At 52.7% G+C, this 16,982-nt stretch overlaps 6 protein-coding genes across 6 annotated transcripts; 3 read left to right on the top strand and 3 right to left on the bottom strand.

Annotated features, from left to right (window-relative positions):
- Nucleotides 1-651: 651 nt before the first annotated feature.
- On the top strand, nt 652-4,004 carry B0T23DRAFT_394709 (uncharacterized protein; the record flags this gene model as incomplete). The annotated part of the gene is made up of 6 exons (XM_062838144.1): nt 652-679; nt 861-1,575; nt 1,660-2,033; nt 2,099-2,172; nt 2,233-3,876; nt 3,942-4,004. 6 exons carry the CDS (start codon nt 652-654, stop codon nt 4,002-4,004), a joined length of 2,898 nt encoding a protein of 965 aa, XP_062694032.1.
- Nucleotides 4,005-5,192: 1,188 nt separating this feature from the next.
- On the top strand, nt 5,193-6,604 carry B0T23DRAFT_112966 (uncharacterized protein). Its single transcript, XM_062831894.1, has 3 exons — nt 5,193-5,284; nt 5,424-6,424; nt 6,544-6,604. Exon 2 carries the CDS (start codon nt 5,628-5,630, stop codon nt 6,420-6,422), a length of 795 nt encoding a protein of 264 aa, XP_062694031.1. The 5' UTR covers nt 5,193-5,284; nt 5,424-5,627; the 3' UTR covers nt 6,423-6,424; nt 6,544-6,604.
- On the bottom strand, nt 6,552-8,996 carry B0T23DRAFT_112898 (Abscisic acid G-protein coupled receptor-domain-containing protein). Its single transcript, XM_062831893.1, has one exon. It carries the CDS (start codon nt 8,777-8,779, stop codon nt 6,953-6,955), a length of 1,827 nt encoding a protein of 608 aa, XP_062694030.1. The 5' UTR covers nt 8,780-8,996; the 3' UTR covers nt 6,552-6,952.
- Nucleotides 8,997-9,759: 763 nt separating this feature from the next.
- On the bottom strand, nt 9,760-11,724 carry B0T23DRAFT_377006 (uncharacterized protein). Its single transcript, XM_062837001.1, has 2 exons — nt 11,019-11,724; nt 9,760-10,951 (listed from the first exon to the last, which is right to left on the bottom strand). The coding sequence occupies exons 1-2, from the start codon at nt 11,577-11,579 to the stop codon at nt 10,226-10,228; spliced, it is 1,287 nt and encodes a 428-aa protein (XP_062694029.1). The 5' UTR covers nt 11,580-11,724; the 3' UTR covers nt 9,760-10,225.
- A 695-nt stretch (nt 11,725-12,419) lies between these two features.
- Nucleotides 12,420-13,227, bottom strand: B0T23DRAFT_112835 (uncharacterized protein). The gene has a single exon (XM_062831892.1). The coding sequence runs from the start codon at nt 13,014-13,016 to the stop codon at nt 12,564-12,566; it is 453 nt and encodes a 150-aa protein (XP_062694028.1). The 5' UTR covers nt 13,017-13,227; the 3' UTR covers nt 12,420-12,563.
- A 728-nt stretch (nt 13,228-13,955) lies between these two features.
- On the top strand, nt 13,956-14,422 carry B0T23DRAFT_112833 (uncharacterized protein). Its single transcript, XM_062831891.1, has one exon. The coding sequence runs from the start codon at nt 14,081-14,083 to the stop codon at nt 14,315-14,317; it is 237 nt and encodes a 78-aa protein (XP_062694027.1). The 5' UTR covers nt 13,956-14,080; the 3' UTR covers nt 14,318-14,422.
- Nucleotides 14,423-16,982: the final 2,560 nt, after the last annotated feature.

The raw sequence follows: 16,982 nt of genomic DNA, 5'->3' as shown, positions 1-16,982 counted from the left end.
CCACCAGGACTAGGACCCTCTTTTGGCGACCGCCTGCGCAACACGCATTGTTGTTCGCTTTTCTGCATTTTTCGCATAACGGCACTCGTTTTCTTCTCGGTACATCCAGCATCGTGTCCGCCAGGCTCGAGGCTGTCGCGTGTCCGTCATCTTACCTGTTTCAGCAGTCACCCTTGTCCTTCATTTCTCGACAATCTAGTCCACCCACTCGCTGGCTCTCCTTTTATGATCATATCCATCACATCGGTCTTGGCGGCATCATCAATCCAAGCTTGAAGCATCTGCTCCCATCCGTTCGACATCAAGCCATTGCGCAGAACCTACATATCGATTCTTTGTAGACTACCTGAGGAAATAGGTCCTAGCCGCGACGGCAGAACCAACATCCCATCTAACACTCAACAGTCTTGTGTGTTTGCATGCGCTTGAAGCGGATCGCGCGCCAGACCGGCCAGTTATTAGACGTCTGGGGCTAGAAGGGACAGCGGTTGAGATCTAGCAGCTTCGTGATCCATTCAGACCGACGGTGTAACTACGCAAGACTCTCTGTCTCATATCTTGAGCCACCTGGGCCCAAGCCACTGCTGTGAGCTTAACAGGAAATCAACGTGCAACTATTGAAGGGGCGCTTGCAGAGCCGCTTGCATCAACATGACAAGACCCGAAATTATTCGTGCCGGTATGCCCCGTTTTCTTCATCTCGCTCACACACACCCCCCAGTCCCCTAGTCGCAAACCGGCCAGGCCCTGGCTTCTCGTGGCTGCAAGGGCCTGGCGTTTCTTTTCAGACCTACACTTACCTTGGTTGCATACACACCTTATCCATCTTCTCCAGACACTAATTCTCCTATTCCATCCAGACACGATCGACCTCCAAAGCCGCGGCGCGCACTCTACCCAAGGTTTCCATAGCTCGACATCCAACGGACCCCTGGCTCCGCACCAGGCTGAGACCCTTCGTGAAGTTGCGGCGGAGGCGGCTGAGGAATCGATTCATAGCCCTCAAGTCTCTTGGTCTGGAGGCGAGGCTGGTGGCCTCCATCGCTACGCACACGATCACGAAACAGGCGTTGACCAGGCTCACGACAACCTACAAAATCAGCTCTATAGCGGCGGTGGAAACAACATGGCTTCGCGCTCGCACCAGGACGCCTTGGCCGTTGCGCAGAATGGCGGGCATTCCGACATTGATGATGGGGACCTCGACGGCGATAACGAGATTGATGACGATGATGATGGAATGGACAAGATCTCCAGCTCGCCCTCGATAGAAGATGGTGGGTTTTCCTTTACCCTTCCGCTCTTGCCGTCACATAGTTGTGCTGGTCCTGCCCTCCCACGAAGCTCACCCGAAAGTTCGTTGGCTTCGTCTCCAGTCAGCGACCCGAGGTCTTCGTCTCCGTACCTCAACTGTCCTGACTACTTGCCTCCTGGTCGTGCGACCCAAGCCATAGGCGAGAGCCCCCCCAGCATACTTCGTCGCCATCATCATCTTGAGGGTAAGTATGGGAACTTCGACCTAACGGATGGCCCGAAGCCAGGAGCCGAAGCGTACACCTTCATGGAGGAAGAGGTGTGTGTAAGCCACAAAGAGACAACGACCGGGCCACGAGAAGAGGACTAGAACTCCCGCTGGTTGCTTTTGGATCACTCGTCTAGGCTGAATGGTAGCAATCTCAGCGTCGTTGCGTCAATGGGGAACACGTCAGGAGTGACAGCAATTTGCAGATCAGCGAGAGGCTCAGGGTCGGAAAGCGACAGTCCTAGGTTGACGGTACCATACGAGTCCGACCGAGATGATGATGATGGCGACTTTTCATGCGTTCACGATGAAGACTTCCTCGAATGGGGCTGGGGTGGAGAGTGCTTACAAAATACAGAGGACATCGATTTCGAGTTTGTTTACGCCCTCCACACCTTTGTCGCTACGGTCGAAGGGCAAGCCAACGCGACAAAAGGCGACACCATGGTTTTGCTCGACGACAGCAACAGCTACTGGTGGCTAGTGCGCGTCGTAAAAGACAGCAGCATCGGTATGTCTTCCCTGAGTGGGCAACGAGCTTTCGGTTGTAGTGGTCTAATCTGATTTGTCTTGTAGGCTACCTGCCCGCCGAGCATATCGAAACGCCAACAGAGAGATTGGCACGCTTGAACAAACACCGAAACATAGACGTAATGACCAACCCTCTAGTGTTCTCCGCGAACCAGAATCGATGTGCTAACAGCGCCTAGCTATCCGCCACTATGCTTGGGGATCAAGCCGACAAGCCTCGAAACCCCATAGTGTCTGCGATGAAACGAACGAAGCGAAAGACCGTCCAATTCGCTGCTCCTACATACGTCGATTACTCTGATATCGATTACTCTACGGATGAAGAAGATCCAGATGCAGAATATTTCGGTCAGCAGCAACAGGCACAGAAAACGCAGCAATCGCAGAAGACGCAGCAGTCGAATGTTCAGCAGATAGAATCCGACACAGACCCCGAGGACGAGACAGCAAAGGTTGAACCTCTAAAGCCCAGGCCACTGCAAACGAAGGACAACAAAACGGGTGAAGACAGCGCAGGCCGACTTGGAATTCGAAACAGCGAGGAAATCTTCGAGTCGAAATCGAGCGAAGGACCCAAGAAGTCAAGCGACGGAAATGTTCGGGACTCCTTCTTCAAGGACGATGTTGAAACCAAGAAGATCACCCTTACTCCTAACCTTCTCCGCGACGATACCGCCGCGAGGACGTCTAGTGATTCAAACCAGTCGAAGCAGCGTCCAAGCTTGGATAAGCTCGAAAAAGACAGCCCTACCAGCAAAGATGACAAGAAAAGGAAGGAGAAGGAGAACTCAAAGAAGCCTAGTGCTATTCGAAGTTTCTTCTCCCGAAAAGACAAGAGGAAAGGACAGGAAGATGACGAGACCCACGGAAAATCGACACAGGATGCCGACGGCCACGAAAGAGAACATGAAGAGGACGAGCAGAATATTCTTTCATCGCCGGAGAGAGCACCAGGCCCGCAACGAAATCCAAGCAAGTTGCAAAAGTCACAGCCCACCAATGCGAAGCCCATTGCCGGAATACTCAAGGATACCAGCATGGATACGTCAAACTACATGTCTGCTGGAAGGATTAACAATGTCTCCAACACTCCTCCTTCTACAATGCGCCTGGTCGAACCGGAACCAAACGACATGACAGAAGGAGGCCCGCAAGAGCAAAGTGGGCAAAGGGAACAGTCGCCGGAAACTTCCAGGAAGCAAGAGAGCGTGGGGCAATCTCGGGATGCCGGGGCTCAGCAAATTCCTCAGGCTCAACCCCGCTCAGAGATGGATTTCGATTCCGATGAAGATGACACCACGGGTTCTACACAACAGTCACCAGCAACGGCCCAAGAACCTGAACCCCAGAGGCTGCAAGGGCGGTCTGCACAAACCTCTCGCAACCCGTTCGCTACCGCACAGCCTGCGGCTTCTAGTGTGGCGCCGTCGTATCAGCAGCACGCTGAGCGCTTGTCCGAGTCTCCTGTACATGTTTCACCTATTCAAGCCGATCACCGGACGTCGCCAACACCTCCTCTGATGGCTGACTCATCCAGCCAAGAGGATCGATCCTCACCCAGACTTACGCCGTCACCGGAAATGATTGAGCATGAAGATGACGGAGCGGATGATAAAGACATTTCTCCTCCCTCACCAGTTTCGACTAGTACGCCCACCTGGAATGATGCCAGTCTTCGTGCCTTCTTCGACTCGGGATCTGAAATTCGGGATATGCTTGTTGTGGTCTATGACAAGTCGGATGTTGAACCTGTTGGGCCAGATCACCCGATCGCCGGCTCCTTGTTCAAGGAACAGAATGCCAAGTTGGCGGAAATCACGACGGTAAGTTTTTATTTTCACTTGACCTTTTTCAAGAGTGTGCCGTCCCTAATATGCCATTCATACAGCAACTTGATAATATGCTCGGTGACTGGCTTGCTCGCAAGCAGAGGTTGAGGGGCGCTGTTTGAACGTCTCATCTTGCTCCTGTTATTGTTCCTTGAGGACCCCGGCGAAGGCCGTCCTGCCTACCTGAGCGTGACTGAAGATGGATTCATGCTTTTACGACTCTGTATGCTCGATTCTTCCGCTCCCCCTTTTCCCTTCCCTACTTTGTCATGTTGTCCATTTCTTCCCGCCTATAAACGGTGGGGTTTCAATCTTACTCAAACTTGTTCGGCTAGGCGTCTGAGAGACGGCGTCAGGGAAGGGTCAGTGGGTACGTCAGGATGCTAGCACCTGTGTTCGATTAAAAGAATCGGGCAATATCATGCAACAACTGCCCAACCGGAAAAGAAGTCGACCTCGGCGGGAGTTCAGAGGATCTGCGGTTCCTTATATACCTTTCTCAGTATTGTTTGTCACCATCACAGTCAGAACTGACACGGATTTCCTTTGTATTGCACACCTTCTCTTCCTCCTTGTTTTTGTTTTGGCGATGGTTTTGAGATGTTGGATGGGTGAAGCGCTTGTCATGCGTGATGGGGGTGAAAAGTAAACTCGGCGGTGGACCATGAAGCAGGATTCTTCGTGAAATTCACAGCCTGCACGACCAAGCCTTGGTGCTTTTGTATCTAATTACCTCCCCTAGGTGGTTGAAGAGTCCAAACAGCCAATGGTAATGCTCACTAGTTCAAATGACCCTCGTGAATGCACAAGAGGACACATCATGATGCCCCAGTCAAGCTCCTAGTGCTCTTTCTGTTTCTTTCTCTCTTTTTTCCAGGTTGGGCTGTTGGCATCAGGGTGTGACACGAATCCGAGTCCAGACTGAAGCTCCTTCCGTCTCTTTTTTCTGCATGTTCTATTTGCGCTTTCAACCTCTTCTCTTTTCCCCTCCTTCCCTCCTCCGCTACTCCCCATGTTCTTCAATTATGCGGCCTCCTTGAAACGCATGCCGTCATACGAACCTGTCAGGCCTTTGTGAATCTTTAACAGTTTGTTCGACTCATCCATCCACCTTCCCTTCTTGTCACCACCAACCTTACCTGTCCGTTTTCTCAAAACCTTTTGCTCGCTACTTCGCGTATGACCTCGCCCCATTGGCCTCACAATCACATCAACTGAATCGATAGGCTCGTCCACACTCGGATTTCTTCTGCCAACATACTCTACACAGCAAAAGGCCATCGATTATTCCCCCACTACTCCAGTCTCGGATCCTGCGGCCATTTATGAATTGATGACGGTTTTCTCTCTTCGCGTCATTGACTTGGGAGGTTAAGAAGGAAAGAGAAAGACGTACAAACAGGTGAGTGGTCCTCCTCTCAGCTTTTCCGTGCAGCTATGACTGGATGCCGGGAGTGATTGCTCGAGTTTCAACCGATTGCCAAAACGTAGCCAGGAACTGATCGCATCACTCGCACCCATTCGAATTTTGCGCCATCCAGTCCTCGGATTCTGCCACAACCGATTTTTTGCTCGCCCTTGGGCCTTTCTTTACCTTGAAGAAAGCATACCGGGAGAAGTGGCGACCACAATTGCCTGGACGCGAAGCTTGAACTCGACCCATTCACCGGTACTCTCCTCCGGTTCATCCACCCAATCAGCACACAATAGCTGACCCGAAACGATCACCAAATATCACAATCGGCATGGCGAATCTTCGGGCTGCTGGGCCTTTGCAGTGGTTTACCCTGCTCATCATGATCTTAACGGTCTCTGCCGCTATCACACTTGACGACATCCAACCCATCACCTCCCTGTCAGTTTCTCGCAACTGCCTCCTCACTTACCGAAAACCTCTCCAAGGCTGTAACTCGGATGACTTCGATGGAAATGACTGCTCTAGGAGCTGTGCGCAGGGCGTCCTCCGGATTGAGGATCTCCTCCAACTCTCTTGCCGCGATGACACCGCCCCTACAAACTCGCTTCTCGCAATGGCATTGGGAGACCAGCTGCTCGATTTCTTGTGCCCGGACGAGCCTCAGATCATACCCACTTCTTTCACCTCCGAGGGTACAACATCGACACTCTCTTCGGTCCAGCTAGAGATGACGACTACAGCTAAGGCTTGGCCAACACTTACCATGAGAACCTCGACAACGGAAAGACTTACCGAGTCAACAACGTCTGAAGGTTCCGTGCCCTCGGAAGGTGGAAAATCGCCCAATGCCCCTGAACCGACTGTGACATCGGAGTCCGAGTACGTTTCTACAACTATATCACTCTCACCAACCACGGAGTCACCCCTTCATACAACAAGTGATGCCGTGACCGGTACAACTACAAGCTCCGTCCGGACAACTATCGGAAGCCGTCCGATAAGGGGCGGTGGCGGAAGTCCTTATGACCTTCCTGCTGGTGTTAAAGGTGGTCAGCAAAGGCTCTCCACGTCGGGATTTAAAGCTGCCTTTGGCACTCTATTCTTTGGAGCGCTGTATCTATAGTTGTAAGTACGGGTCTCGAGTTATGGGAATATTGGTATCGGATAGAATTTCAGTCGAGGACGAGAAGCAATAGGTCTTGCCTGCAATGGCGACAATGTATAGTGTTGACCACATTGTGTAGTCTCCTGAGGTTGTGAACTGTGAGAGGAATGTAGCAAGCCATACATGGCGAGAGCAAGACGAAGATCGTTGTCCTCTATGTTTTGAGGGCTGATGCTCAATTCGTCAGAGGGCAACACAACATATCAAGATATGGTAAGGAATCGAAAACAATACAAGCAGTAACAGTGTTCTCGGGAGATCGCGAAGCTTAGTTGTATTCTAAACCACGGCTTATTGGAGCAGTCAATTGGTATCTGGTATACCCCAAGCCAGAAGGATATATAAATCATCCCTTTAACACCAGATAAACCGATACAAGCAAAATACTTTTCCAGCGCCCTCCGTTGACCCGACTGACCCTTTATACCATTGGTTATCGTTACAAAGGAAAACATACCCAATACACTTCATCACATAACATTTGACCATTACGACCTCTTAGCCCCAACACCCATCTCCTCCCCGCCAAACTCCTCCCACTCCTCCAACCCTGACCAGCCCCCTCCTCCTCCAGCAGAAGTATACGTGCCCGCACCCATCTTCCTCCCCACCCAAATCCCCAACACCGTAAGTCCACTGGCAACCGTATACCACGCTTCATACCAACTTATCACAAATCCCGGCTCCAAGGCGCTCTCCAGCGCATCTCCCACACTCCTCCCCACCTCCTTTGGCAAATTACTCCGCAACAACAGCGCCGAGCTGATCACGTACGTGGCGGCGATTTGGGCCGTCAACAGGGCCAGGTTCGCCTGCGCTTGGTACAGTAGACCTGGCATCCACTTGGCAAAGATGCGGAAGGTGACAATGACCGAATTGGCGGAACCTAACAGGATGACTCCGGAGAGAAGAAAGGAGATTTGCCGTGCCCAGGCGACTTGGTCGAGTTTCGGGTCCCAGTGCTTGGCGAGAAGGGAGAGGAAACGGTTGATGGGGTCCGTGGAGGAGAATGTGCTTCCTCCTGTGAACCCTCCTGAGGAGGAGGGGGTGGTGGAGGAGAAGAAGAGGAGGGAGAAGAAAGAACGATGGTTTCGAAGGGTGGTTAATGTCGTGGCGAGCACGCGGTAGATGCAGTAGATGCTGAAGATATAGGATGGCAAGGACAGGAGACGGCCTAGGGGTGTACCGTCGCGGGCGTGCGCGGCTTGCCGTGAGCGTAGGATGGAGAGCGAGGAGGACAGGTTGGATTCCAAAGTTTCGAGACCGGAGATTTCCACTTGAAGGGACTTGATCTCGGCTGCTTCTGCTGATGAGCCCGTGGCTAAGCCTTTGAGGGAGCCAAACATTTTGCCGACTAGAGTACTGCTGCCGTTGCCGTTGCCCGCAGGGTTGTGGCTGGAAGCTTCGGCCCGCCAGGCTAGCTTGTCCTGGAGAGAGCGCAGGCGGTGTCGCTTGGTGGCCAACATCTCACTCGCCGCGTCCAGCCCAGCCTGCTTGCGCGCAATGTCCATATCGGTGATGGGCCGCTTGCGGAAGGCCCGGTTGTCGGCGAAGGTGTGCCAGGGGCTCGAGACACTGGCGAAGCCGGAGAGCAAAGCCATCAGCAGGATGCCGATTACGCCGATACGCTCGAGACACGCGCGGGCGAGCCTACCGCCCACGAGAACGTCGCCTACGGACTCGGCTTTGGCCTCGGCCCGGCCGATGGTCAGCGCGGTGCTGTCGAAGGCGGCCCCATCGCTGCTTGCTATCCCCCAGAGGTACTCGGTCCCGTCAGGACGGGGCACCGCCTTGCCTATAGACCAGAACAGGAAGAGCCAGGCGCCGAAGCCGAGGAGTTGCAAGGTCCAAGCGATGCGTGGGGCGCGCCCCTTGGCTGTGCGCACGACAGACTGCAGCTCCAGGAACGGAATGAGGACCACGAGCATGAAGAGGAGTGTCGGCACCGTGAACCGCAGGGCGACGGCGCGGGCGTGGGCACTGACAAGATCCGAGATCTCGGCCAGGATGAGCTCTCCAAGTACGGCAGCCAGGCCTATCGTAGCGGAGAATGTTATGGCGGCTACTCGGCGGCGCATCGAACGGGCCCCGCGCTCGGCGTGCGCTTGTTGCAGGCTCAGAGGCGCTGACGGGGGCAGATAGTGGCCTTCGCCATCATCGCGGTCGTCTTGTACGCGGGAGAGCTTCGGGAACACCTTACCGGCTACTACCGAGCTGACAATGGCAAAGGTAGCGATGAATGGCGAAAGGGAGAATAGGGTGCCGATGGGCGAAGTCGGAATGGGCGCTCCGCAGGAGTCGACGCCACAGGACATTGAAAGTGCGATCGGTATGTGTGGATGAGGTGGTGGTATTGAGATAGTAAACTTCGGTATGTGACCTGGCAATTGTCGTACTAGACTTCCTCCCTCTTTATCTTCCTCCTCTCTTGCCGTCGCCAGATGAGATCTCGATCGTCTTATGAGAAAGTAGCCGTAGTCGCAAAGCGGATCAAGAGGTCGACGCCAGGCTCGATCAGCATCGTGTGTTTTGTGTGTTTCGGCCTATTTCGCAATGTTGTCGTCGAGGTCCAGGCCAGAGATGAAAAGATTGATTTATCCGCCCCTCGAGTCTCGCTACTCGTCAGGCTGGTAGGATCCTCAGCTGTGTCGAGGTTGGTTGATAGGTCAACGGAGTTTGGAAAGCGTGTATGGTGAAGGAAAGGCAGGGTTGCTGCGACGTTTAAAAAGGAATTTGTTAGTTCGAGACCTTAGGTCAACTTGTCCAAGTGCTTTAACAACGAGTTGATACGTTTCCTTCGACGATAAGGGCTGGAATCAGCATGAATATGTCGGACCAGATAATAATCATCCATTTTTTTACTATGGCCTGTACATTTTGTTTGAAGTACTATGGTAAAAGCAGCGTTCAGGATGGCTTTGCATGTGGCTTACCTAGTGTATAGGGCTAACAAACAAACAACTGGAACCCAGTATTGTACTGTAGATGACGAATTGTTACCTCTACCTACGGAAAAGGTACATGCGCTAAAAACGCGGCCAGGCACCACCCCAGTTTTCCCCGGCTTCAAAAATGCGACAGCGGGGTGCACCCCTATTTGCGGTTCTTTGGACACCCACCAAAGACTCCTCTTGTCTCTTTCCCCACACCCCCAGGAGCACCGTTGCGGACGGCAATTGGAGGCCCTCCACGAGCGACAATGCACCCCCACCCCATCAAGATCAGATCTCATATTCTGTAGTGTACACTAAGACTGGATTCCCAGTCTCCCGAACCACATTGGAGATCATCACGGGAAAAGAATTGGAGGATTATGTACAAGGCAGGGAACAAGTGGTGACTATTTAACTTATTGTGTGGAGATTTATTTTAGCTAAGCTGATGATTACTCGACAGAACCTCTGAGCCTCTGCCCATTGTACTACGGGCAGGTTAAGGGTTCGGTACTGCTTTTTTTTTTTTCCCTTGTACTCCGGCTCCATGCAGTCTAGGAACAGATCTCTAACTCCCAATGGCCCGGTATAGCAAAGACGACTTGTCGCATGCTCACTGGTGTTGTAAATATCCGTCAAATGGGCCACCTTGGCACCTTGATAACAACACAGGCTGATTTGTGCTGAATGCCCGTCATGCGCCAAAATAATACCGTAGTCAAAATCCAGCACCGCTGCCAACTAGGTTGGTATCATCTGGGAAGATACCCGCTTGTTCATATCTCAGTTATGCTCTGTAGCTTCCTTCATGGCTCGAAAAACCGGTTCTCATTGCTTGGTCTTGTCGCTCGTTCGCCCCAGGGTATCATCCTCCTCATCTTCATCGTCTGAATCCCGCGATTTTCCTGACTGCCCTGACTTGAGCAGGGCAGCGGCTTCTCCTACTTCCATAGCGTGGAGTCGCTTCTTCTGTTCTCTTTCAAGTGCTAATTTCTTCCGTCCATCTGCTGCTAGAAGTTGGTCGCCCGAGACCGCCTCAATCTCGTACTCATCTTCTTCCTCGGCCGTGTCTTCGTCGCCACTCTCGTTTGCTTGCGTCGATCGCGACAGAGACACGGAGCTCGTCCCGGCTGCTGTGGGAGAAGGAGTGGAGGGCAGAGATGTTCGTCGGTTGCGAGGCTTGTTGGGTTCGTACGGCTTAATGGTCGGATCGAACGCTGCTGGCAACCCAATCGCGGCAGCCACTCGGTGTGCCTCTTCATCCGGAGAAATATTCTTTTCCATCTCGTAGAGACTGCTTGCGTCACTGTCGGCTTCGTGTTTTCCGTCGTTGTATGCCAGCATGGCGGCATAGCTCTGTCGGTTCGGGTCGTGGGTACGTTTCTCTTTCTTTTTGAGTCGCTTGTCGTCTGGTCGAACAACGACCACGGGGACAGGGCTGTATTGGAGGCAGTATTTTGAAAAGGAGTTGCGTGTGTTCATCAGGCCCTGGATTCCGCCAAGGGACCTGCCCTTTGTGCCGACAACGAGCATTGAGGGTTGGTGGAGATGAAGCTACATTTACGCTCGTCTGTCAGTAAAAGCAAGACAGACGGGGCCCGTGGTCAGCAAGAAGACGTACTAATTTCTGAAAAGTAGAATGCAGTTTCCCAACGGCCCACTCGAGAATAATGCTGATAGCTCTATTCTGCTCGTTCTTGGATTGAATGGTCTGCAACAGCTTCTTCGCTTCCTCCTGGTAGGACTTCTCCCCTGGACGAATGGGATTCTCAATGACGCGCACACACACTACCTGATCTCCATCATCGACCATGTTGTTGAGCAGCCAAACCAGCGCATAATCGGAATAGGCATGCTCGTCCACACCCACCATAAAGGTACGAGACCTTCGGGATGGCTGGTACCCCTGGTGTTTTACATGGAGCGTAAAGGAGGATGTGTTGTTCTTGGTCGAATCGCCGGCGGGTAGGTTGTCAAAACCAACGTGTTGTCGGAACCTGGGAGCCGAATTAGAACTTTTTGTTAACGACGACGACATGACACCAAAAGCGACGGCGACTATGCAGGTGGCAAGCTGAATTGCAAGATGATGAGATGTGTCGCAAGTGTAATCAAAAGGGAATTGAGTATGTAGCAAGGATGGCCATGTGCTGGGATAGATGCTGAACTTTTTGTTTGGCATCAAAAGTTCAGAGTGATATGTACGGGGAGCAATGCGTGAATGATCGAAAGGGGGAACAGAGCGTCATGACGGGATCCAATTGTGCATGTGGATGTTGCAGATTTGAAAGGGTCTCGACCTGGACTGCCGTGCCCGTCATCTCCCCCCCCCCCCCCCCCCCCCCCCCACCAGAGCACTGCATGAGCGCAAAATTCCCACGAGCCATCGCCCGGCCCAGAGCTACCTCGGGCACCCCCCAAAAGACCTGGAGTCCAGAGGAGAGGTCACCGTGGGCGCCCCCCTTGGCCGCCCTTGGCATCCGTAGAGGTGCTGGAAACGGTAACCTCGACCGGCGCCGGTGGGGTAGGTACCTCTAGCGGGGTGCAAGCTACCTAAGCGGACCGCTGGCGAATGGGGTCTTCTGATGGAGGGATGAGGCCAGAACAATGTCGGGCCTGAGCCTGAGCTTTTTTTGGTTCTTTGGCGTGTGATGCGGGTTTCAGTTCCCGCGGGAGAACGGAACTCGATGGAGGCTCATCAGCCAGTGCACTGCTCCGTTGTCTGGGCTGTTGATGTGATTCCATATTGTACTCCCCACTGGCACCACGATCGTCATGATTCGGAGGTCTGTTTACCTCAGCCCAGACAATCCCCACTACACCTGTCGGGCTCGTTTTGTTGCGCTTGTGACAAACTCCAATGCTGCCACGACAAATGACTCTTTGCGAAGCACGGCCAACTGAGGTGCCGATTGTCCATCGCTGAAAAGGGGAGAACGAGCCATGACAGGGTCCACGGGATGGAGGAGGCCACAGGGGAAAAGCTTAAAATCACGCCAGGGATGAGGAAGGAGTCAAGCACGGGCTATCCCCGTTAGAAACAAGGCACCACTGGCGCCGAACATCGGACGGGTTTGGGCGGGGCGGGTGATGCAGAAGGATATATATGGTGCGGATTTGGGCGTGGCAAAAGCCAGAAACAAACAACTCTCCGGAGAGGGATAACTTACCTCACGGGGGAAGGCGATGACGCACGCAGCCGTCTGTTGTCGGTCTTTCGGGGCTTGCCTTGCGGCAGCGCGGGATGGCGCGGAGCCTGGAAGGATATGGATACGGCGGAGGATTTTCTAGATCCGACAGGAGGGCGTTCGCTGCTGCTTCCGCCGCTCTGTGACGTCCGCCGAGATTCATCCTGAAAGCTATCGGCCAAGGAAAGAGGAGAGACGATGCTGACGCGCCTCGAGGCGCTAGTCCCGCTCGTAGGGGAAGTGGTTGCTGCTCGGTAATCGACTGCGGGCGTCTGGTTTTCGGAGTCGCTGGAATGGGCCTTTGGTTGCGGCGAGAAATAGTCCTTGGGCTTCGAGGAGTTCTGGGTCCTAGGTGACACATCCGAGTCGAGGCTCTTCACGGCCGAGGGTGAGGATATCAGCTCCACCATGTCGGAAAGACTCTTTGCCATCGCGATGATGGTGCTGGTTGGGGGGGCACAATAACGGGGCCAAGGGATAACGAGTCCAAAGCCTATTATCCGGGCGACTGATCGGCCTCGATGGAAGGCCAGCAAAGGTTATCTGGCTTCAACCAGCATCAGAGATGGATGAGGGATGGCAAGATGATCGGGGAGAAGCTGGCGGGAAGGGTCCGTTCACGCAGCTTCCAGGCGATAGGGATTGGAAACAACGCCGCCAGCGTGGAGTTTGGCGAGTGTATTCGGCCGGGTCGTGACCAGGAAAGGGAAGCTGAAAGGGTGGGATTTGAGCAAACCCGCAAGTGCTGGATGTGATGACGACGATGTTTGCCTGGACTGGGTGGCGCGCGGATAGTTGGCAAGGCTGAAGGCTGCTGTTACAAAGATGTGAAGAGTCGTCGCGGTCGGAGGAGATGAGTCCAAGTGTCCAAGTCCAGGTGGACTATCGGAAAGAGATCCGGATATTGGATGGAATCTCGCCTGATTTTAGGTATGGAATGCGCAGGGATAGGTTGTACGAGCAGACTAGCTCTGCCCGTAATGAGGTATGCGGTAAGGTTGATTGCGGCTATCTGGATAGGAGGAAAGATAGAGGTAGCTCCCTGGATGTCGAGGTGCCTCGAGGTAGAGGTGTAAGACGGGACAAAGGCGGGATGGGAGATAGAAGGTGCCAGTGCCGGCCGGGGGGTGTAGGTGTAAAAGTAGGGAGCGGTAGAGACTCTGTAGGTATGCGTGTGAGTGCGGTGCGTGCTTGTATGTATGTGAGTGTGTTTATGTATGTACCGTGTGAGCGTGTCTGGCTATAGCGTCATGTGTCGAATCCAAGCTTTATGGAAGGGCTCTGCATTCCGCTGCTTGGCGTTGCTCTGTTGGGAGATGGATTCAGAAACCAACACACCGACGTCAGGCTACCTCTCTCTATAAACCCTGGGAAACGGAAGCGTGCCTTTGTGGGCAAGACAAGCTCCGAGCGTGGTTGGCAACACCAGTGATTTAAATAAATATCACCGCCCAACCTGGAGTCGCGCTTCCAGGGTGGTCCAGACCCCTGGTGAATGGAGCGACTGGAGTCGGCTGTCTTAAGTATGCTTCGTTTTTTTTTCTCCTTTTGTCTTGGCGACCCTTTGGAGTGGGCTTTGGTGGGTAAAGTCTGGCAGGAACCGTCCACTCTGCAAGCGGACAGTGACACCGGGGCTGACCGAATGACGGATCCTGGGCTGCTTTGTCGGACTGGAGCAACCAAACAGGGCTACAAACTGTGGATGGACTGCCCGTGGGCTGTTGACTGGTGAAAGAGACCAAGGGAACTTAGGGCCGCCTCCCTTCTGCTGCCTGCCAAGTGCCTAGAGGTATGTCTACAGCTTCGTTCCTAGAGGTACCTGTGGGCTACGGCCGGTCCTATGTACGCTACCCAGGTCCTGCTACTTCTACCGAATACCTAGCTCCCTGTTTTTAGTCGGTCTACGCCAAATTGCTTCCTTTCCCGCGCCTCGTGCTCGGTGATGAGTAACACGGGCATGAGGGGATTGCAACCTCCCCCACTGCCCTATCAAGCTAATAATTTCTGGAAGCCTCAGTCCGTCTTTTTCTCTTCCTCGGCTGTTGATTTAGTTCGATTGCCGACACTTGTAGCGGAGAGATTCACTTCGAAAAGGTCTTTTCCCCAGGTTCTCATGGTCCAGGCATACGATTGTTCCCTAGATTACTTCCCCCCCTGCTGCCTTCCGGGGCGGAAGGGAATGTCTAACAAGACACGACAGGCCAAGCTTTCCCTGTGATTCAAGAAGCTAGTGCTTGGCAGTGCCAACCACAACATGAACCTGTGATAGCCCGCCTCGCCTTGGTGTTATCAGTGACCTCAAGATGGGCCATCTTGCGGTCGAGGGAGGGTTTAGGTATGCACCTCGAGAGCAGGGTCCCAGACTATCTATCCACTCTCCTCTGGCAGACGCCTTGGTAGGCTCCAGGGCCACAAAATGCGCATGGAATATGATGGGTTGTATTCCGACTGAACACCCATACACTAACAGTACTATCAGACACTTTGCCCAAAGACCGTGACTTGCGTGACACACGATATTTCCTTCTACCTACAAGCAGATTTCCTCCCTCTTCCATCATACGCATCAGGGGTCGTTCAGGCCCAATGACATTATCAGCCTCGCAAAAAGGAAAAAAAAAAAAAAAAAAAGAAAGAAAGAAACCCTGGCACGGCCCTTGAGAACCCTTAGACTTCACTACAAAAGGGGCAACGACAATGTTTCGGCACCTGTCCGCCAAGTCGCTAATCAGTGGGGTGTCGCTGCCCGTCCTGCCCATCTTGCTGTGAGTAAGCTGAGAGCGGTCAACCGCAGCAACGCACCATATTGGCTTTATACAGGGAGCTTTGGTTGCCTGGGGAAGCCCTGTCAATGGAGTGATTGGAGGGCCTGGAACCTGGAATGACGCTATGAGAATGTCACGGAAGGATGTGTCCGATGGGAGATGGGAGGGGGATTGTCCAGTGAAGATTGTCAAAGACGAACGGCCGCTGCCGGAATCCTACCAAACGCCGCAGATCAGACAGCGAGCATTGCATTGGATGTTACTTTTTTGAGTTGAACGACACTACCGCTCTTTCTCACTCAATTCTTCGCCTGTATCATTCCCAGGTAACCTCGTCGAGGTAACCTTGCGAGCCGAATCAACTCATTTAGCAGATTGCTCGAAGCCAGATATACCCGGCGCTATGCCTAGTTGAGTGAACCGATATCGAGTGCAAATATGCGGTACGTCTCTTTCCAAGGAGATGAACTAGATGATCCTACATAGGGAAGTATGATGAAGGACGGTAGTACCAAGACCTATCAAACAAAGACCTATCAACACACCGTAGAAGGCTCATATCATGTGCAGATACATCAGATACAGAGACCACAGCAAGTTGGCTTGGCTATCGATATGTTACACGATACATGCCAGGACATTCCCAGCCGTTATAAGAGCGGATTCATAGAAGACCAACCACACATTCAATTTCTCAACTATAAAGTAATCGATCACTCACTCGTCTGAGTATTCACATTAAACCTACTTATATTGAACCTATTTGCTGAGAGGAAAATCTTACCTAAGGTAACAACCTAAGCAGCCCTAAAGAGATCCAGCGCATAGACTTCAAGCATGCTTCATCTTTCTCGTTTACCATACGTCATTGTCACCATTCGCTTATGTGACACCATATATCTACCGAGCAATATATGTGCCGGTGAGTAACATCTCCAAGCCGACAGGTCGGCTCGGCAGACAATCATTTATCACATGCATACACCTAGAGGTAGAGTAAGAGTGTCAACACTCCTGCTCTTAAAGTTCTTAACTGTGTGGGTACCTATATTCGTGAAAAAACGGGACAGAGCAGCAAACCTCGTTGATAGATAGGCAACTACACTAGATATCAATGGCCGCCAAAGAACATTAGGTCTTTCCCAGCTTTTCCTTGTTACAAGACGACGACCCGCTGTCACTACGCAAGAAAGTTGACGTGCTACAACATACACCATTCACCTACCTTGGTACATACTCAAACGCCGACCTCTTCTCCTTCTTCTTCTTCTTCTTCTTCATCATCATTATCATCGTAAAATTCTCCACAAGTCGGACCGAGAGATAGTGATCTAGTATCCACCTCATCTTCATTAACGTCGAACGACTAGGCTACGGGAGGCCTCCCATCATTCAAAAAGACGCAAGCCAAGCATCCATGGAGATGTGCTGTACACATGTATGTACGATGGACGGTTAAGGGTGTCGTCGGAGGCTGTCAAGTTGCGTTAGCTTCGGCTCGGCAACTGGGTCAGTGAGTGGGTGTGCCATTCGGGTTTTGCGGCCTTGGCGATATCTTCTTTCCTCCATCTTGTCAGACGATGCCGTGGTTACCGTCTTGGATAGCTATGTATGCAGAGACTATCGATCTCA

The sequence above is a fragment of the Neurospora hispaniola genome, assembly GCF_033458365.1.
Source record: "Neurospora hispaniola strain FGSC 10403 chromosome Unknown B0T23scaffold_3, whole genome shotgun sequence".
Classification (NCBI taxonomy): Eukaryota; Fungi; Ascomycota; class Sordariomycetes; order Sordariales; family Sordariaceae; genus Neurospora; species Neurospora hispaniola.
This window is presented reverse-complemented; position numbering and strand designations above follow the sequence as displayed.